This window comes from Cariama cristata, unplaced genomic scaffold (genome assembly GCF_000690535.1).
Source record: "Cariama cristata isolate BGI_N322 unplaced genomic scaffold, ASM69053v1 scaffold8057, whole genome shotgun sequence".
Classification (NCBI taxonomy): Eukaryota; Metazoa; Chordata; class Aves; order Cariamiformes; family Cariamidae; genus Cariama; species Cariama cristata.
Genome location: NW_009624893.1, coordinates 17,339 through 38,437, shown reverse-complemented (window position 1 = coordinate 38,437; position 21,099 = coordinate 17,339). Strand labels below are relative to the sequence as shown.

The following is a 21,099-nucleotide window of genomic DNA, read 5'->3' as shown; positions in this document are numbered from 1 at the left end:
TTAACGGCATTGCTGAATGGCACCAGCCCCAGAGCTGAACAAAGCTCAGTCCTCCTTCCAACCAGCTCCCACCACGGTCTGGCTTTGGGGTCTGTTTATGATCTTACAGACCGTTTTCAATTCACATCACCGCTTTTAGCCAAATGCATTTGGATAAACTCTCAATTAAGATGTAGCGAGGCAGTATCAAAATGCTTTACTAAAATCCAAATATTTTACATCTGTTACATTTGCTTCATGCACTTATTTTGAAATTCTATCAAAAATGCAATTGAGTTTTTCTGGCAACTTTTAGTCTATATAAACCACTCTGTATATTCCTCACAGTTAGATTAAGCTGCTCAGGAAAACTAAATCCTGCAGCTCTGTGTTTGCATTATTTTTGTCTTCTCCCTAATACTAGTTACAAGGTGCATTTCAAGCTCTACAGCTCTAGGACACCTGTAAGGGAAATATATCCATGTCATGTCACCATATCACTCATTTCTAATTTATTGTAATGTGAAGGATCCTTTATAATATACACAACGTTCAGTTCTATGGTTCTTCTCCTTGTTCTAACTCATCCAAAATAAGATTTTATTAAGATTGCAGTACTGAATTATTCCCTTTAAATTCAATATATTGAAGTGCTAACATCTGGCCTGTCTGCTGACACTGCTCTAAAGATGTGTTGATGATTACTGCAGTCAGAAGGTTTTTGAAGAATAAAAGTAGGATTAGAGAAAACAGTATTTTAACAAAAGTGCAAAGACTTCCATAGTGGGTATTTTGAAGATCGGTAACAAAGTAGTTATAGTCAGAATACCCGCATTTCAAAGACCCCCTGCTCCCCTCGAAGCAATATTCCTTCTTCATGCCATTTATTATTTTTAATTTGCCGTTGCTACTTACAGTCTGGATAAATGCTTGCTCACATGTTAAATATTAACAGTGCCAATGCTTTTTTTTGTAAAAACCACAACAAAAAAACCCCAAGAAACAAGGGATGTTGGACCAAGACACCCAATTCAGATTCACACACAATTACCACAGAATTAAAAGGTAGCAAAAGAATTATGAAAACATTCAGAGTGCCCAAAGCTTGCCTCGTTCAAAAAATTAGGCTAAAGGGCTTTAAATGCGTGCTGTTCAGTTTACTCTTTTGATTGCTTTACCACTATGTAAATCAATTTGTTAATGTTCCTTACAAAATGCATGAGCCAGTTATACTGACAAACACACAAAGCTCATTCGTAATTAGCAGTTAATTAGTAAGAAGGAACAGATGCTGTTAGAGTTTCAGCAGGCGAACAGGTTCTGTAAACAATGCTTATAAATCTAAATGAATTTATTAACCACAATGCAACTGTCAACATTTTGCTGGCAACCATACAAATATGGTGGAATCCCCAAAACATCTTTACAACATATTAATAATCATTGTGTCAACGGAAGTCTATCAGGCAGTCTCACTTGCTAACTGTCATAAGCTTTCTACTTAATCTTGTTATGTCACTTTGCCGGTCTAATTCCTCATGCCCTCAGAGGAAGAGCTCCAGTCACCAAAGTTAGCCCAGATGCCCACGGACTCACCTCCAACCCACAGCAGCTCCTCCAACGGCATTTTTGCAAGCAGAATATTAGCTTTGCGCCAATACCTCAAACAAGCTTCCACGAACTGAAAATCATCAAGCAGTAGCACAGCTCTGAATGCAGGTCTCGGGCCCAAAGAGCTTGCAGTTCTTCTCTGTACAACCATTATCGCTCCGTGAGAGATCGCTACTATGAAGGTACCTCCAGGTCCCATCCACTAAAAATAACTAAAGGTTATTATTTCCACTCTCCATTTATAAAATCATGCACTCAATAAGCCACTGAGTGATGCGGCAGTTTTGGGTTTTTTTGGTTTTTTTTTTGTTTTTTTTTTTTTTTTTTTTTTTTTTTTATTTTTTAAATTATCTGCGTAGATGTAGATGGCTCAAATAAAAAAATGCCTCTTGTAAGCATTTTCTAGATGCAACTATGAAAGCACTATCTGGACATAACCACCGCGAGTCAAAGGCTTTTCGCCAGGGGACAGTTCTTAGCCTAAGGGCAACAGTGAAGATGCCTTAGTGACCTCATCACTGTCAATCTCTACATGTCACATTGAGATGCCACCTTGATATATTACTCCATTTCAGCACTGGAAAATTCTAATAAATTTTTTAAAGTCATATTATAGCTTGTTTTATTGATGTTCTCTTTTATACCTACATTGCTTTTGATCATTTTCTCCTCCTCTCCTCCAAAGTATTCTGATACCTTTTCACCACGTTCTGCACTTGCTTTCAGATGTGCACTCCAGAATTTGCAATACACAGCACACAGACCAGGACGTGAACACCCCAAGTGTATTAAATTCTCCAAAACTTCACAGGAGAGACTGCTCAGTTTGCTTTCTGCAGGCTCCAGTCCTCCTCGCTGCACCGTTACGGCAACCAAAAGGATGGAGGTTGGGGGCACCTGTTCTCTGCTGACATCAAGCACTGGGCAAAAGAGGATGAAGATGGTCATGGTAGAGCCTGAGATAAAACAAATGCTCTTTCCCCTCTTATGAGCACAGATCCTTGACTGATTTATCCTAAAGAGCAGCATCTGCTCCTTTTATACAGACATAGTCAGATGGATTTGCCTTTATATTTTAATTATTTTTTTATATATGAGAAGCTCCTGCCTTACTGTTTCTGTAGAGGCTGACAAGTCTTCTGGCACTCTCCTCCTCCCTATTTCCATTGTCTTTCCACAGTCTCTCAAAGGATGCTTAACCTGATCATCACTCTATTCCAAACAAAAGCTGGAATACCTCCTTTTGAATCTTAACGATGTGCAAGAGCTATAATCACACCTGATGTGTCAGCTAGGAAACCATTAGCTGCTCGTCAAACTCTGAAGTTTCTCCTTATGCCTTTTAAGAAACAAGTAAGAGCATTACATTTGGATAGGATTTAAAACAAAAAAAAGGAGGACAAAGCTGAACACCTCTTACTGGCAGTCATAAGCAATCTATCAGCTCTTTTGGCATTAACATCAATACCAAAACATTAAAGAAAAAAAGTTTTAATTTTTTTTAAATTTTTATGTTATTTGATACCATGATCTTCCGTCACTGCCCTAAAAGGCAGTCTTCTCCTTTGCTTACTTTGGAGGTTGGGTCATACAGAGAAGTAGAATATTATTTTTGAAACTGTGTGCGCCCCCGCCAAAATCGACACCAATAAACATTTAAATACACTTCCTTATTAAGTAAAATTCAGTAAAATATAGAATACTACGTTTACTACTACATGCATTGTACCACAAAGACAAATTTTTGAGCTGGGAGGAGTTATGAAGCAAGTCACCTTGAAATGAGACTGGTTAATTCACAAACCACCAGCTTCTTTCTATTACGAGGACCAGAGGCTCCCATTAGAAGAGTCATGGACAGTCAAAAAAAATGAGAGAAAATTAATTTCTCTGAAAAGTTTATTAATCTTTCATTTAGAGATCTTTAAATATACCTGTGGAGCAGCTGTAGGTCGCACACCTTGGTCTGAGCACACCTGGGTCTATCACTGCACAATTTTTGCCAGTATTTAGAGATAAACTAAGGATGATTTGTAGGATGGGAGACAGAAAACTCATTTTAGGGACTCTCAAATACTAGGAGACCAATTAAAAGAAACATAGTAGAAATTCAATCCTTATAAGCCAAAGACCCAAACCCCAGCTTTCTCCTGCAACCCTCAGACATCTCAGGAAGGCAAACCAGTGGAATCCTGAAAGTAGGAGGAAGCAGACAACTCGGTGGGACAGACTGACAGGGAGGGAAGAGAGAGGAATTGTCTCCATCTGAGATAGGTTGAGGTTCTTAATATTAGTCATTCTTTATATTAATTAAATCCAGGAACTTTTTAATGCTATTTTATTCCAAATACTTAGGACTACTGCTTTTCTTGGGACAGTATCTGAAAATCATCAACAGTAAACCACATAAAAGCAGCTTTCGCAGTCAAATGAAACATTATTCCAGGCAGGTACACGTAGCTGTAGCCGTTCCTCTGATGTAAGGGCACATTTGATCTAATTGGAAAAAATATTTCAAGTGCACTGGGAATAGTCACTGTTAACTGAATGCAACAACGAAAAAGGAAAAAAGAGCATGCAGACCCGAGGGAATTACCAAATCAATTAACAACTAATTCAGGAACTAATTTCTGTATTGCCTCTTAGCACAAAACTGTATCTTTAATTTCTCCTGCAATAAGCATCACCATGATAGTCCTAACACACTCTGACGCTTTAAATGAGTTTACAAGTATCTCTTTTTGATTGGCTATATAACATTATTTCTTCACAGTTCAATGCAACCACAGCCAAGTGCTCTGAAATATTTAATTATACTGGTAGCTACCAGTTAACAATTTACAGAACCACAATGAGTACAAAACATTTTATAACTAGTAATCAGCTAATTAAAAACACAGCAAAATGTGTATGTTCTGATTATAAACAATTGCGGAGGAATTACACAGAAGATTTCAGCATTAAGAGTATTTGGCTAAAAACCATACCCTCGTGTTTGTACAAGCAGATCTGGATACTGATTACTGTGATTAGACAGAAGTGTGACAGAGGAAATTACACCTCACGCTAGATATAAATAAATAAAACGATGTCATCTGCCAGTTCCTTGTAAAGCACATAATTTCTGAGTTTTGGAAAGCCACTCTCCGGAGACAACAATACCAGCTTGCGAACAACTACCTAGAAGCCTAAATGAGCGTCAATAAATAAAAAACAAAGCGGTAGTAGTTTTGGTGAATGTTTTGGTGTAGAAGATGGAGCAGAAGCAGCATCGAAGTGGTTTGGCTCTCCATGCCAGCGAAACAGGGGTTTTGGTGCACGAGCACTGCAGGTTGCACAGGCCCATTACAGAAGACACGCGCACAACAAAGGCAAGTAAATCCTAGAGTTGTGTGCGCCCTCCTCACATTTGCTTCCATCCTTTTTTTGAAATGCTTTCGGTCCCTACACACATTAGCCATTTTTATCCCAAAGTGTAACCTGATTGTGAATGCAGAGGAGAGAAGCCATCGGATAAGCCCCAGCACTCAACAAAGGGTCGCAGCACCTACTAACACACCAGTCGCAGCATCGTGTGTCCGTACCGATCTTCCCATACCATTTTTTTTTTTCCACCCTGCCAAGTCAGATGAATTAAACAAGAATAGATGGTAAGATGGTTGCTTATTTGTACTCTCTTTTGGTAGACTCAAAGTTAACATTTACATTCAGGAAACCTGCTGCAAAAAGCATTTGTTGTTTATGATGGTGGCAGGTCTCGGGTCTGACACTTGCCTGAAGCATTACAGTGCTCTTCTGCTAGTGAGGACGACTAAGGACATCAGTTTGACTGACTAGATGTGGCAGATGATCTCTTTTCAAAACCTATTTCCAAGACGCTGCCATACTTACTGAAATGCTCTAATAGCTGGACAGACAGCCCTGGGTATTTTAGGGGAAAATAGATTTCAGGTACGATGTTCTTTCTGGTTCAACGGGAAGGACCAAGATAACAGGGTCGTGTGTTATTCCACATAAGAATCATGTAACTGTTACCGTACACACAAACGCCCCAGCTAGAGCTAAAAATTAACAAAGGAAAAGGAGGTTAGGAAGAGGAAACGCACTCGCTCGTCAAGCAGAGGCAGGACTGACCTGCACACGTAGGGAACTGAAGAGAAGAAGGAGGCTGAGCAGCACAGAGCAGTAGGCAGACAGGAGGTCAGAAAGATAACATGGGGCAAAGTCCATTACAATCCAAAGCAAGCTTTAAAATCCTCTTTTTTGAAGTTGAGCAATGCAGACTGATAGGGAATAAATGTGTTACAGTCCCATCTATTTGGGTTAAAAGGTTACAAAAAGACAACTCTGGAAATTTTGTGATCAGAACTAAGGGAAGAAATGCAAATGGACAGCCTAAGCTTGGACATGCTGAAGGAAGGAAGGAAAATGGTTGGTGCCAGAAGATCCCATCTCACCTCAACCTCCGCAGCACAGACAGCCACTGCAAAGCTTTCCTTTGGTCGGGCTGGAGGAGGCACCCTGCTCAAGTTTATCAACAAGGCTTCTCCCCAGACACATATCAAGAGTGAATGTTAGAACTAAGTCTAATAAAGTTTGAGATAAGCTACACTGAAATCCTCTTCTTTCATTTGAAAAGCACTTCCTAAAGTCCACAGGCCAGGGGCTGCCGTAGGGGTGTTGGTAATCTAAGCGAGGAGTGCGCAGGTGAGACTGGGCTGGGAAAAAAAATGTAGATCATTGAGAAATAAAGCAATTCCCAATTTCCCAGAGATTCTTTCCACAGAGCAACACACAGGCAATGTATTAAAAGAGTTCACTAGCAAAAAAACTTTCATTAAATAAAAATGCCGTATTTTGGCTTCAAGCCCCTCCTAAAAATAGCACAGATTTTTCCCTCAATAGGAAAGGTTTTGAAAAATTGCTTCAGTTACATTCTTCTAAGGCTAGGGCATGTGGGAAAGGATTGAAAATTGACAAATTGAAACAAAAAAGTTAACAGGGAATTCTCATGAGCACATAACTTGATTTAAAAGTTACTTAAAAAATTGCTGATAAGGGATCCTAAGCCGCAACACAATTCCATAAATATTTCAGAAGCTATTTAATTAAATTGATGTTTTCTGCGTGCAAAGTTTGAATTTGTTGAAAGCATTTTCAAATGGTTATCTTTGCCAAGTTTAATGCTATTTTTTATAAAATTCAGATGAATGTTGTGAAGTTCCAGTTTTGTTTTTTCCATCTTAAGGAGAAACTGCAACTTGTGCATCCAGGAACCAAACTGTTCTTCATGAAAAGCAAACCAGTGATGCCACCCCCATTTGCTGACAAAGCCCCTATCTTAGCCCTGACCTAAAAAATATTCGCCTTTTTTTTTTTTTTTAACTCAACTAAAAATGGCAAAACACCTAATTTCATTAAGATTACTTTAATGTACTTAAATACGCCAAGCTAGTAGGCAAAGAAGGTCATCTGAAATATCACCTAAAAGTAAAGCCTGAGTAAGATATTCAACTTTCTCCATTAATACAGCCATTTGCAAACTGAAAGAAGTGAATGGATTCTGAAGTTCACCTTTGCAAGTCATGGATGGCAAATTTTTCACTATGTCATCAGCCTAACATTAACCATTAGAACATTTATTTTTAATCCAGACTTCAAGTTTGTTATTCTCAAATGATGTAGGAATTTGAGGGCACAAGAGGTGCAGCACTTCCCAGGGTTAGCCAAGGGTTGAGGCAACCTGGCAAAATCTATTTTGACCAGTTTTTTGGTAAAAGAACAGTCAAGGTTATATAGTTGGACTATATAATAATATGTGCATCTGTGATTAAGTGCAAATGGCAAATACAAGAAGGTCTGAAAGCAGAAAGTCAAGGCCAGCTCTTCCGTATTTATTTACACACTAATCTGGGGGGGATGGGGGCAAGAGAGGGAAAAAAAAATAAAAAAGAAAGAGCACACAGCTGCCATCCCAAAAACAGACCTCCCATCTGCCACCCACGATTTGCATGTCACCTTCTCCAGGCTCATTTGTACTTCATTAACTGCCATTGACTTAACAAGATTTATGCAAATGACACCATAGGAGCTCGCTAACTCCCACTGCAATCAAGTGATTATGTATGTACAATTCTCCACAGCAATGAAAAATTAATACATGACAAGCCCCCTCACCGCTGAGCTGAGCTTCTTGCTTTTATTTTTCTTGTTGTGCTTTTTTTTATTTGAATATGCCCTACTGATAAAGATTCAGCAAGACTGCAGAAAATAAAGTAATCTTCCCAAAACGCTACAACCCCTCTGATCCTAGAAAGTACGTCACCCTAAACTGTACAGCCGAATACGTGCTTTAAAATATTCACTGAGGCTATCAGGAACAAGTCAGAATAAATTTTCAGAATACATGGTTTTGAACAGAGAATACCCCAAACTTCACCCGAAGTTTGCTTTAAGGGTGCTACTGGCAATGCTACACAAGATAGCTTAAGTATTTTTAAGTTGAAGCACCTCTTTCTCAGAAGTACAGAACTTTCCATAGATTTTAACTTTGGGCTAATACTATTGCAGACATTTTCTGACTCCGTTTGATTAGCAGAAGATATTTAAATAGCACACACGTGAGACTTTTTTTTTTCTTTTTGGAAAACTATGGCACTCCAAGTTCTCAAAGGATGCTAAAAGCACAGGATTTTGGGCATGCTGATACAGCTATGCATGCATAAGGTGCTTGTACCTCCCTGGGAAATTTGCCTTCCCAAAATTATACTCACCTCAGAGTACTTTGGCAGAAGCTAGCAGCCACATTTTAAAAACAGGCCTGCTTTTCATTGTCTACGTTTTGGGTTTCTGCTGGGAGCAAGAACGTCCGTCAGAACAGTTTTATATGGCTTAGCCCAATAAAACCATATTTAGCACGGCAGTGAAAAGTGATTTTTAATATTTAGAAGGGACAGAAAGAATAAGAACATTAACTCTTTTTGACCAGATTGCTTTGAATTAAGGATAAAGCCCTGAAGGAGTGAGGTGTTTCCTTGGAAAGAAATACGCCATTTACAATTTTACCTATTTCCCCCAAACTCTCAGGGAGTCAAGGAACCGAGAACAGGAATTCAGGAGTAGGTTGCAACTCTTGGCTTCTTTTGACCAAAACCCACACCAAACGCTAGTAGCTGTGGTCTCAGAAAGGCTGCAATACCGAATTATAAGCAACTCCCTATGCCAGCATCGCTCACTTCACAAGATGTGTTATGTGCATTTAGAGAGAAACCAGGAGAGAAATGAAAAGACCCTACAAAACCCCACTCCTCTACCAGTTTAAACTATCTCCAAATGTACAAAAGCATCACTTTGAGATAGACATCAACCCTATGTTGGTTCAACAACTGCAACACAGACCCGATCTATGAAACAACTTGTAGCTGAGATGAATGACAAACTCCTCGTCATCCCATTTTCTACATTTCACAGAGAGCCGATTTTTCCATACATTTATTCTGTGCTCTTACCACCACACACAAAACATACTTGACTAAATTCAGCTCCTCCTTCCTCCTTTCATGTGTCCCTCTAGTGCTGGAAGGTAATACATTTTTTCTCCGAAACGGAACATTTCCAATCTCCAATTAACTTGTTTTGGTTTTGATTTTGTTTGGGGGTTTTTGTTGTTGTTTCGTGGGTTTTTCTGTGTTTTTTTGTTAAGTCGGGAAATAGTATTTCTGATTTTTGGGAGACCCTGGGTAGGGAAGAACAACTCACATGCACCACAAAATACATTGGACAACTAAGCCATTGATTTCAACGTCTGAATATTAAGACTTTTCTTTTTTTCTATTTGGTTTTTTGTAATTACCTTTTTTTCAAGTGGTACTGAACTGAGAACACAAAACCCACTGTATTTGAGTTTCAACCATAACTTACTTTTTTGGGGGGAGGATGTGGGTAAATCTGCTAATAAGCTCAACCAACACAACTGAAACACAGATCTGCAAGCACGACCTTGGACTTCTGCCCTGCACCAGAGGCACAGCCTTGCCAGCAGCCCTTAGCAAGTATCACTGGCATACACAGAGAGTAAGAACCCATACACAGAGAGTAAGAACAAAACAAAGTCCTGACAACAGATACGAAAAAGGTCTGGTCACTACACGCTTTCAAAGATGTCCCAAAGCCATAATAGAAGAGTACGTGTGTGAAGCTGGCAAAGGCATTTTGCTCAACAGCAGCTTAAAAAAAGTCAGAGGCCATTTAACGTAACTGGAGGTTACTCACAATACTAGGACGGGGTAGTGCAGCAAAGTGGCTTTCGGGCTAATAGGAGGACAAACATTGGAAAACATGGTGATGAAAAGATTAAAAGTCTGATAATGATACAATAAGATAGCTCTCCCACAGCAATACTGTGAATACTACAATCTCCGTTCAACTTCCTGAAACCAGATTTCTCTTTCTATTCCCTGACCGTTTCTCACAGAAACATATCACGACGGAAGAGGCCTCTCATTTTAAGAAGCACAGTAGCATGACATACTAAACTTTTTAGGTCAAAAGGTTCCTTTTCACATCTCTCTGCCTTACTCACAGTTAATGCATACAATAAGAGAGACACCATCTTTTCTAGCAGGAATTTCTACTGCCTCAGAGAAACGTCCAAGTATCTGGCACTTGTAGGTCCCACCAAGAACACAGTCATATCAGTAATTTAACTCGGTGCCACCTCTACTGATAGGACCTCTCCATCTAACTAGTGGGTAGAGAAAAAGCTATTCCCTGGTCAAACTTCAGGAGCCATTTCTGCTTGAAATAGCATAGTTTGTAATCAAAGACCACTTCAGACTATTGTACATTTTTAAACAGTAATGAAACATTGTCAGTATGAAGACAAACCGTATATCAATTTTTAATTAAGTGTTTCCACATCAAAAAAGTACTTTTTCCTACTCCGTCTTTTTTTTGCTTCAATGGCTAGGTGGTGCTCGCCTCCTACACTTCACTGAAGATTGTCTGTCTGTAAGGTAGAAAATCTATGAACTCCAAAATCCATTCTCTTGACATCTAAGTACGACGGGAAACACCACAGACACCAGCCATCCCACAGCACTGCGTACCATTCAACCTCCCTTCTTCTAGCACCCTTCTAAAACCCCAGTGAATCGGATGTATCCGCTGACTACAGACCTGCTCAAATATCTGCTGATAATTGCTTGCACGTGACAAAATGAAATTACCATAATTGGGATTAGTAACAAAACGTACACATTCCCAAAAGATTGGTCGTACTCAGTATATAAGTCGAGGTTGCAGGGAGAATTTTTCAACACAGAAATTCAAGAGATGATAGGGGATATTTCATTACAACATGGTATGGTGCAATCACACTTAAAATGCTTATCTTGCCATACTCTTCCTACAAGTGCATTTTTCATCAAATTAATTTCATGCAACAGCATTTTAGAAAAGAACAGTATGCATTGAGTAAATACTGAAAAGTATATCCCTCAGTTTCTCATCCTCAGCTGCATCCGCACTTTTGTTTAATTAGCATTACCCAAAAGAATTCCAGCCAGTCTAACCCATCTCGTACCATACAAAAGCTGTAGAAAAAAAATTGTAGCTTGTTTTAAATGCCTGAGATCTCCTCCCCTGAATGCAGAGCCAAATGCTGAGCTTATCTGGTTTCAAACTGCTCTTCTGAATTGCAGTGTTTGATTAAAATTTGTCTACTAGAGATTCACAGACATGACAGCACTTCTGGTGCCTGATGGTCCCAAAACATCTTTTTAGCTGCCTTTAAGAAAGAGAATCACTGCAAACAGTTAAGGGTACAAAACCATCTCCCCCTCACCGTCCCGTCCCCTCCCCCCCCCAAAAAAAAACCCACCACCCCACCTCAGAAATTCCAAAACACAGAAACCCACCCCCAAAAAGGAGACCCAGAGCTAGTTGGCATGATGAAGCATGGACTGAGGAAAGATTAGAAGAGGCAACTGACCATATGGAGGATAGGAAAGTCACCAAAAGAAACTGGAAACAACCGTGGGGGAAGAAAACAAGCTCCCTTCCCTCGGCACTTTTGCTATTGCCAGCACAGTAACTCGCAGGAAAGTAAATACTTGCAAACGCTATCACAGAAACTATTTGTAAAGCATCCCGCACAAATGCTTAGCCTGGTGTTCTCAACCGCATGAATTCAGTGTAATTTAATTTGAGAAAGTAAGTGATCTCATTCACTCAACTACTTCGCGTCACATACGGGCATTGCTTTTGCCTTTCAAAGGAGCGTTCGCAGCTACGATTTTGCATGGAGTTTCCGGGCTAATGAAAGTGCATCTAGGCTAGTAAAACAGACCAAAACAAATCCTTGAATTCAAGTCCTGTTGTGTAATGAGGAAGTTTAATTAAGGCCACACATTACAGCTATAAACCTTCTCTTATATAATAAGGTCTAAATGAAACTGAACCTAATCAAAGTTACAATTCCTTCATTAGCAAATTACAAACAAGAGCGCACAGCTGACACACCGGCTATGATTATCACAACTAATTGCCTCGTTGTTACAAACCAGCCTGAAACTGTGTTCAGATGTCCGTCTGCAGTAGCAAATTAGGGCCACATCAGGCTATTTCTGCGATCACAAGGGGCTCTTGTAGAGCGATCTGATTTACCCCGCCGACTGGCAGCACACAGCCCAATCAAAGCCCCCTCTACAAAGGCAGCTTTGAAGCCAGCACAGCCTAGAAACCTGCTCCATATGCAGGCCGGCAGACTGCACTTCATTAGGCCTGTTGTCACATTTTTTCCCTCTTCTTATTCTAATGATCCTATTTTAATACACATAGGAACCTCTCCTAATTGATGTCAAGTGAGTGACTTCCACATTCATCACCGCAGCACATCAAACACGTCTTGGCGCATGGGCCCGCCATCAGAGTGCTTAAGACCCGAGGTGTGTCTCCAGCTACGGAAAGCAAAAAAAAAAATATAGAAAAAAAAATTAAAAAAAGTATTTCAGCATTACCTGTTTAATTGGGATTGCGCGACCGCTTCCAATGCTATCTGTTCTGCTCTCCAGGACCTTCTTCTCTTTGTCTGGGTCACTCCCTTTCCGAGACTGCAGAGCAAAAAGAAAGTTTGTGCTCCATTAAAATGTAGCGGTTCACACAGAGGATGCGTTTTTCCCCCCCTCTTTTTTTTAAAAGCAATTATAAAAAAATTATTTTGACACATAAATACAGACTCAAAGGCTGTGAGTTAGAATCTACAAAAGTACACAATCACCCCAAAATCTGAATACTAAAATACCGCCTGTAATTTTCAACTATCCACTAGTTTGAAACGGCATTTGGGTTTAAAGAGTTACAGTTTCACTGCCTGAAGACCCAGCAGATCAGAGGATGAGTTTCTGAAGTTTCCAACAGTAGCTCCAAAGAAGAATGAAGGTTCCAGCTTCTCATTAAAAAAAATCTGATATATACATGCATACATTTAACTTACATGTGTATGTTTTTTAGAAATGTTACCAACTTAGAAATGCGATTTTATGATGCTGGTTTTGATCATATCGACTTTAGCTTTTTATTTTTCTTCTAATTTTGGATGGTCAGAAAGTTGGAATTTTAATAAAAGGTAGCAACCGATGCTGAAAAAAAGTTATCTGAACACAGTGAATTAAAATCAGCATGAGGAAAATTTAACCAATGTTTAAAACCTGAATTGCCTGATCTTGGCTTTCTGTAATGCTGAAACTGCCCTAGGAGTAAGCTCACAGTGCTTACTTCATGACTTTTTATAAAGTTATATAGGAATTTTAAGAAGTTATTCAGATTCTAGTCCATTGTTGTGAAAGAACGCATGAGCATAATGATTTTGACAGATTTATTTTATTACAAAAAGAAGACCTGAGAGTCATCCTCCTTAATAACTGAACTGACAAGTGACAACTTCACTCCATTACTTTTCAATAGGAACATTACTCACACAGTATCGAAAATGGGAAAACATTTTCATGTGCTTTTCAAATCAGAGATGATATATGAAACGAACAGATTCGTGATGTCCAGTACCACAATGGGAAGTTAATGAAAACCAGAGCGACACAAGATCCCGCTTTTTATTTTCAGAGGAAAGAGATGTTTGAAAGACACTGAAATTAGAAGAACAATTAGGATCGCAGGGATAGCTAATACCCATTTTCCGTATTATACGAAGGAGTGGAAGGAAGAAAAAAAGAAATAAATCCCCAAAGCAGTTGCCTTCAGGCACGAGAGGAGGGAAGGGGAGGGAGAAAATCCACAAGAGGAGGACTTCACGTAACACCATTCTAAGCAACACATTTACCCAGCAGGGATCCCGTGCCGCTTTCCCCGCTCCGCCGGGAACGGGCTCCTATCACTAGTTACTATGGTTCGGGGCAATGGAATGACGTGCTGGGGAATTAAACAAAGCATAAATGAAAGAAAGCAAAACAAGTGGGAGGGATGAAATCCAATGTTCAGGATAACTATTGTTCCTCGTCCTTCAAGACAGATTTCTGAATCTGAAAGTGCCACTTCCCAATAATACAAGGCAAAACAATGCTTCAATGGCGCAAAGCTCCCGTAATTGACATTTTAAAGAAACTCAGTGAAGGTAGCCAAATCCTTGGGAGGGAAGTTGTCAACTTGAATGTTTCTTTTTTATTTGACTTTTTAAAAGAAAGGATCTCGCCTCTGAAAAGCAAGCTAAATATCTATGCGCTATTTTTCATTTTTAATTTTAAATCATCATGTCTTCCATTCTGTAAAAGTAACTGCATCTGGAAATAACAAACTGCACGTAGAAGGGAAATATCTATATGCAAAATATCATCAAATGCCAAAAGTATAGGAACGTAGGAATTTGTGTTAGGCAAATTCTTTTCTAGCTGCCTGTGATCACAGAATACATAAAATTTTCAAGGGGAGAATCTTAGCAGGCTCTGCTATTTATAAAGACAAATTGTGCAGTGAAATAGAGATATATTCTGATCTGTTATGCTTTTGTATCTATGACAGACACAATGCATCTTACGTCCTTTAGTGTCAAAAAAACCCCTCTCTAAACCATACTGGATCAACATTTGCTAGACTTTTTCTGATGTCAGATCTAAACATTAAGTCATTCTATTTAAAACTTGATTTACGCGAACCAGAAAAAGCCCCCCAAAATTAAAACATCTGCATGAATATCATTTGATTCATTTCCCCTTTGCACGGGAAGCCATACGCAGACTTATGTCAACACAAAACCTCACCCAAGTTAGGTCTGTGAAATAAGATTGAGCCCCAGAGGGATACAGCACCCGAGTTTGGGCACAACCAGAATCCAGTATCAGCAGTCCAGAGAGTCCCAAAAGTGAGAATACTGATCTCTAACAATAGATATTGAGACAGGGAGTTCATTTTAACTTTTCAAAAAGTCTCGCTTGCTATTCTGCAAAGATGTAAGACCGGTAATATTGAATACAGGAAAGGAGATGGATCTTACTGTACCAGAAGTTCATTCACCCCATCTGGGACTGGAGACATCATTACAATCAGTGCTTTGCTGAAGCGGACCTCATACACATCTTAAATCCCCACCTGTGCTATACACTATTATTTAGTTGTCCCTGTTAATACATTGCACAAAACAAAGGGCATTTACTCTTCTGCTAATATTTGATCTATTTTATCGCCTAAGCAGAAAGTCAGCTATTGCAACAATAGCCTTACAGCAAATACTAATATTCAAAGTAAAAAAGATCAGATACTGCATTTAATGCATTTAAACATGAACACGCTTAAAATTCTCAGCCCTGTTCCAACTCAAAAGCTGTAATCGATTTAAGAAAAATCATACCTGTTTTCTACTTAACCCAATTTTCTTCCAACACTAAAAGATCTTCAGGTAGGAAACTAAACATATTACCTATGCTAGATAACAAGGGCTAATTTGCAATTAAACAGGAATATATTTGATTCTGTAAGTGATAAAGGCACAAGCAAGTAACAGGCTAGGAAAGAAGCACAGCAAGAAACACAGAGTTAAACAGTAAAATATTTTGATAACACGCTCTGTTCATAACTAGACAGAAAACACCTGTCATCTATTTATTCACCTAAATAATTCCAGGTTATAACTCGGCTGATATGGTGCGAGACCTGGGTTACAGCAGGGTCAGTGTTAAATACTTCAGGACATGGATTACAGCGCAAATCATTACACAACAATCATTATGCCCAGATCTTAAAACACAAAACTAATTCTGAGAAGTCAAATTATTATTAATTTTTTTCCCCCGTAGGACTTGTTTTCCCCCCAATTTTCCCCCAGTTATTACACCGCAAGACAACTATCAACCTCATCTCATATGAGTAAATTTGGTTCTCACTACGCTGTTAATTTTCCCAAACCAGAGCTTTAGTCTATTTGTTTACAGCAAACGCAGCTCACTCAACGTTCTTCCCAAACCTTTTTCCGCAACTGTAAACGGGCACATTTTTCTCAAATTCTCGAATTCACACTTACTCCAATTTAAAACACCCCCAGTTTCCCCAATGCCAAGAACATCTATACAGCCCTTATAGGAGGTTATGCAGCCTTCGGACCAGAAATGGTCGGCGAGGGGGTTTGCGGGATGCGGTAGGGTCTCGGCTCCATCTCCCGAGGAACGGCTCTGTTGGCAGTTTCTGGGCTGACACTGACACCTAGTGGGGTTGGTAACTCCTCACCATGCCCCAGCAGAAGGAAATCCGCATGAGTCGTCTAAAATATCAGCGTCAAAATTGGGTATTTTTTCCACGCGCCACTCATTTTCGCATCTTTTATTGGTTTGCGCTGAAGACGTTTGCATCTAAACGCAAACGCGTGGTTTTTATTCTTTCGTAGGAGTTTGAAGGTCTTGTTTTAAAAATCAAAATACCGTTGTCGGGGATGGACACATAAAATACGATCCCTGGGACTCTGTGCTGTCATTCAGCACCCCACAACTTGCTACTTGCTAAAGGCCAAGAGGGCACATTTTGTTTAGAGCACAAGGAAATGGTTTTACCATTTCTGTATGCGGCTCCCTGGATACGACCCAGGAGCGAGCTAGCTTTGGGAAGTGAACATGACATCACCTTTGGAATAAAAAAACCAAACAAACAACTCTTTATGATGATAAGGAAGTCATGGCTTTCTAAACGCAACTAACTTGTAGCTACAGAACATGACATCACCTTTGGAATAAAAAAAACAAACAAACAACTCTTTATGATGACAGGGAAGTCGTGGCTTTCTAAATGCAACTAACGTGTAGCTACCATCACCAAGGGGCTTACAGGCAAGCCCACAGGGATTCTGTGTTTGCTATAAAGCATGTTAAGCGTCCAAAATATGCTTATAAAACCATAATTACGCATGCAATACAAGCCCAAAGCTTTCAGCAAGACTGCAAAACTAAGGAAATCATCACTCAAGGCTTCATTATCATCTCCTGAACTACTTATGCATAACAAAGGCCTATCATATTGGACCAGTCAAGCTTTCTATTTAGTACTTTTTTTTTTTGCCTCTCAATGAAGCAAAAGCCAGATGGTTTAGGAAGAAAAAAAAATTCATTTTAATCTCCATCATCTCTCTTAACCCTGGAAAAGAAAAGTGAGTTGAGACTGTATAGTAATAAAAGTAGCACGGGGTAGCTATTTTGCAGTACCGCACGGTATTCCCATGGTAAACCCTCTCTACAAACACAAGAGACCTCACAAGGGAGAGCCCCGGGTCAGCAACATTATTCAGTGTAAGGGCAGGATTGGGGAGCAGAGGTCCAGCTTTCTCTTTGATTATTACCAAACCAGGGAATCTGGACAGATCTGAAATTCAAGTCAGACAAAAGCTCCAGAAATCAACTGCAGATTCACTTGTTTCACTGCAATTCCCAATAGGATACCCTCACTGTATTCAATTTCTGTTGAAGTCCTCAAACAAAACCGCCCCACAGCAATACTATGGTGTTTTTGTTACCGAGCCTACAGATCCATCTCAACACTCCTGTCGGGATTTAGACCAGTTCAACTCAATAGGGTTGAAGTTCAGGCCGTCACCACAGAGCACTATGTAAAACACAGCAATAGTCTCTTCCTTGGCTCACTCACCGTGAAGAGGTTGGATCGGCGCTTGGACTGTTTACGGACAGGAGTTGGTGTGTTGGCAGTGGGAGGAACATCAATCCGTAGCTCCTTCTGGCTGGTACTTGGAGTTGATGGGACAGAGGAGGAATAATCACTTAAACTGCCTCCTCCATTACTGGTCTGCAAGGATTAAAGTTAGTTTTAAACAGTGATACACTGCTTTCAAGAAATTACAATCCACAGCTGTATCTTATTTAGTCCTGATATGCAAGAATAGCAGCCTAGGCTCAGGAACACAGCGGGACTGCCTTACTGCCACTTTTCCACACATTTCTATTCCAAGCCCTTAAATGTTTTCTCTGCCATTATTTTTTTTTAAAAACTTAAATAGGTCTGTTGATATGGCAGGCACATTTTCCACAATATAACCTTAACTGGGTATAAACAGTTTCATTTGTTTGACTAGTGTACGAGTAAGCAAAACACTGGGGAAAGTCTGTAAATTCTGTTTTTCTACTTCTAAACTGCTCAACTAAATTCTGCCTCAAACCTAAGAAAAAATACCTAGTGCCATAGAACTGCATAGCTGGACTTAATCTTAGCCTGGAGATACCAGTTCACTGAAAGCTAATCAAGAAAGTGAAAATAATTCAACGTAAAATGGCTGCTATGGTGAGAGAGAGTTCCCAACACATTTGTTTAAGTCATTGGTACAGAGATACAAAACTCTAAAGGAAGACATTCCAATTTATTCAGAGTACCCAAAAATGTAAAGTTACATCACAGTCTTGAAAGAAATAAAGCACTTAGCCTATAAAACAATTAATGAATTCAGGTAACAAGTTACTAACACAGCAGGAAGGTGAGGAAACGGGACAGAATGGAAAGGACCAAAAGGTCATTAAGAACAAAGTCGTGATTGTCTTTGTCTTGTTTGTTTTGGGTTTGTGTTTTTTTTCTTTTTTATTATTACGCATAAATGAGTACTAAAAAGGTCATTAAAAAGGATGTGGAAGTAGTCTGGAAAGACAGAAGGACAGATCTGGTTTCTTTTCCTATCAGACACAAGCATACCCTTTGAGGATATACTGTATATGCTGATGGGCGACTAGGGCAGGGCAAAGGTGGGAAATTGTGCCCGCTGTTGACAAAAAGCTCACCAGAAGAGCAGCAGTGGGTGAAGGGTCTGGACAACAACTCACACGTAACTTATGAGGGGGGAAATAAAGGTCTGCAATGCACACAAAAGGGTGAAAGAACATCTTTAAAGCAGCTAAGTTTCCTAAAAGAAGTGAGGGAAGAAGGTAAGAGGGTATGAAGATTCTCCCATGACACTTGACCCGTTACTTGCTCTCATCTTAATTGCTGTAGGTAGGAATTCACCAGTTGAAGCAGCCCAAAAGGAAAAGCAGGTACTCCAAAGCCTACCTTTCAGTGTTGCCCCTACACTAGCGACTGGTCTTACTCCTGCACAAAGCTGCTGTGCAGGGGAGGCCCTCGTAGCTTGACGGGACTTCTCACACACTCCTTGGACCAGGATCTCAAGTTGCAAGCACTCAAGATGAAACCTCTGAAGGAGAGCCCAGGAGGAGACAAACCTTTACATCATTCAGTTGAAGTCTCTTTTAATGATTTCGAGTCCTTTGCTGATTCTTCCAGCTTTTCCAAATTGTCCCCCGCTTTTTTTTTTTTTTTAAATTCAAGAAGCAAAGAATAAAAAGGAAGAGGCATGAGACAAGCAGCTCATGCTTGGGCTGAAGGGTCAATTAATGCAGACAGAAATCCAAGAACACCGCTTCTGAAAGTCACTGTTTCTTTATAAATAACAACATGTTCCTCAGCTCATTTCTGTGTGACAAAACAGGACTGACAATACAGCAAATGAGCTTTCTGATGGAGAAAGTTCTCCTCTTCCCCTCTTTAACAGGCTGCCCAGGGAAGTGGTGGAGTCACCATCCCTGGAGGTATTTAAAAGACGTGTAGATGTGGTGCTTAGGGACTCGGTTTAGTGGTGGGCTTGGCAGTGCTAGGTCAACAGTTGGACTCGACAATCTCAAAAGTCTTTTCCAACCTAAATGATTCTATATACACATATATATAAGACATTAAATTTCATCTTCCCTTCATTCTGACCAAACTGGTGAAGCATGGCTGTCAGGAAGTCAGAGGTCAGGGTACTGAAAGTAACAGAAGATCTTGAGAGAGGTTTTCTACAAAATTTTCAAGTACCCAGAGGAAGCAGCAAGAAGAATTTGGAGACGGCCCAAGTGTATAAAACAAAGGAGATGAAAGACCAAGAGCTGAAACGATGATTTTTAGTGACCTAACAGAGAATGATAACACTGGAGAGATGAGCAGGACAATCTGGGAAGAAATGACCTTAATTTACCCCACATTCAGCTTCCCTTTCTCTGTGGCATCTTGCCGAGACATCAAGTAAGACACCGAACATAGAGGACAGCAAACGGTCTGCGTGAAGACACACTGAGCCTGTGGAAGTCAGAAATTACTTCTCCAAAGAAACAAAGGAAAGACTCTTGCATGAAAAACAGTCATGCAAAAACACATACCTAGGACACTCAAAGCGATCGCCAAAAGTTTGCCAAAGTTCAAACAGCCAAAGACTTTGAAAGTAAGTCTTCAAAGCACTGGACATATCAGAAATGAGGAGAGTGGTGTGGAAGCCTTAAAATGTGGCTGACAAAAGAGGGTATAGGAAGAGAACAACTGGAAACTCATCAACTGTAAAACAGCATTAGAGAAGGAGAAGACCAAAGACGTTGGTGTCAAAGAATGGCTTTCCAAATAGAGTGGTGAGGACCTACTGTCCACTCTGCCATGATTGAACCAAACTGGGGAACTGGGGTAGGGGAAATGAGGGAGAAGGAAGTCTAAGAAAGCAACCATTAAGGGGAAAAGGCACTGAACACATTTAAGATTAAAACTATGCAGCTGCAAGGCTCACCCAAGGAGGGGAAAAAAAAAAAGATGACAATAAGCGATGAAGACGGTGGAGAAAGGAAAGATAACAACAGGGTTATGCCTCAAAACACTTAGAAGCAGCCTCTTCTACAGAACGGAGAGGAAAAAGGCAAGAAGGAAAGATTCAGATGTTGTACATTGATGACAGGAGTTGAACCACAAGCTGTAAAAAAAAAAAAAAGGACGCAGCTATGTTCTGCTTCATAATATTGATCAGCTTGATAACTATGCTCCACCATCTTTTTTTTAAAAAACTAAAATTAACAGATTTCTATTCTAAGTGCCAATTTCCCAGACAGAGCACATAAAGGATTCCCTAAAATGTTACCTTTTTAACCTTTCGCCATCTTATAGCATCCTTTCATACTTTTTGCAGTGAGGCACTGCCTCCTAGATTTTTAAGTGTTCCCCGCCCCC

General features: G+C 39.9%; 1 protein-coding gene across 1 annotated transcript in view; it reads right to left on the bottom strand.

Annotated features, from left to right (window-relative positions):
* LOC104164127 (arf-GAP with GTPase, ANK repeat and PH domain-containing protein 1-like) overlaps positions 1-21,099 on the bottom strand; it is a gene marked incomplete at both ends in the record, with an annotated part of 39,741 nt that overhangs the window by 10,277 nt on the left and 8,365 nt on the right. Inside the window, 2 exons of the mRNA XM_009703363.1 lie at positions 12,609-12,701; positions 17,725-17,880. Of these exons, the coding sequence (XP_009701665.1) occupies positions 12,609-12,701; positions 17,725-17,880 (249 nt within the window). The remainder of the gene's footprint in view (positions 1-12,608; positions 12,702-17,724; positions 17,881-21,099) is intronic.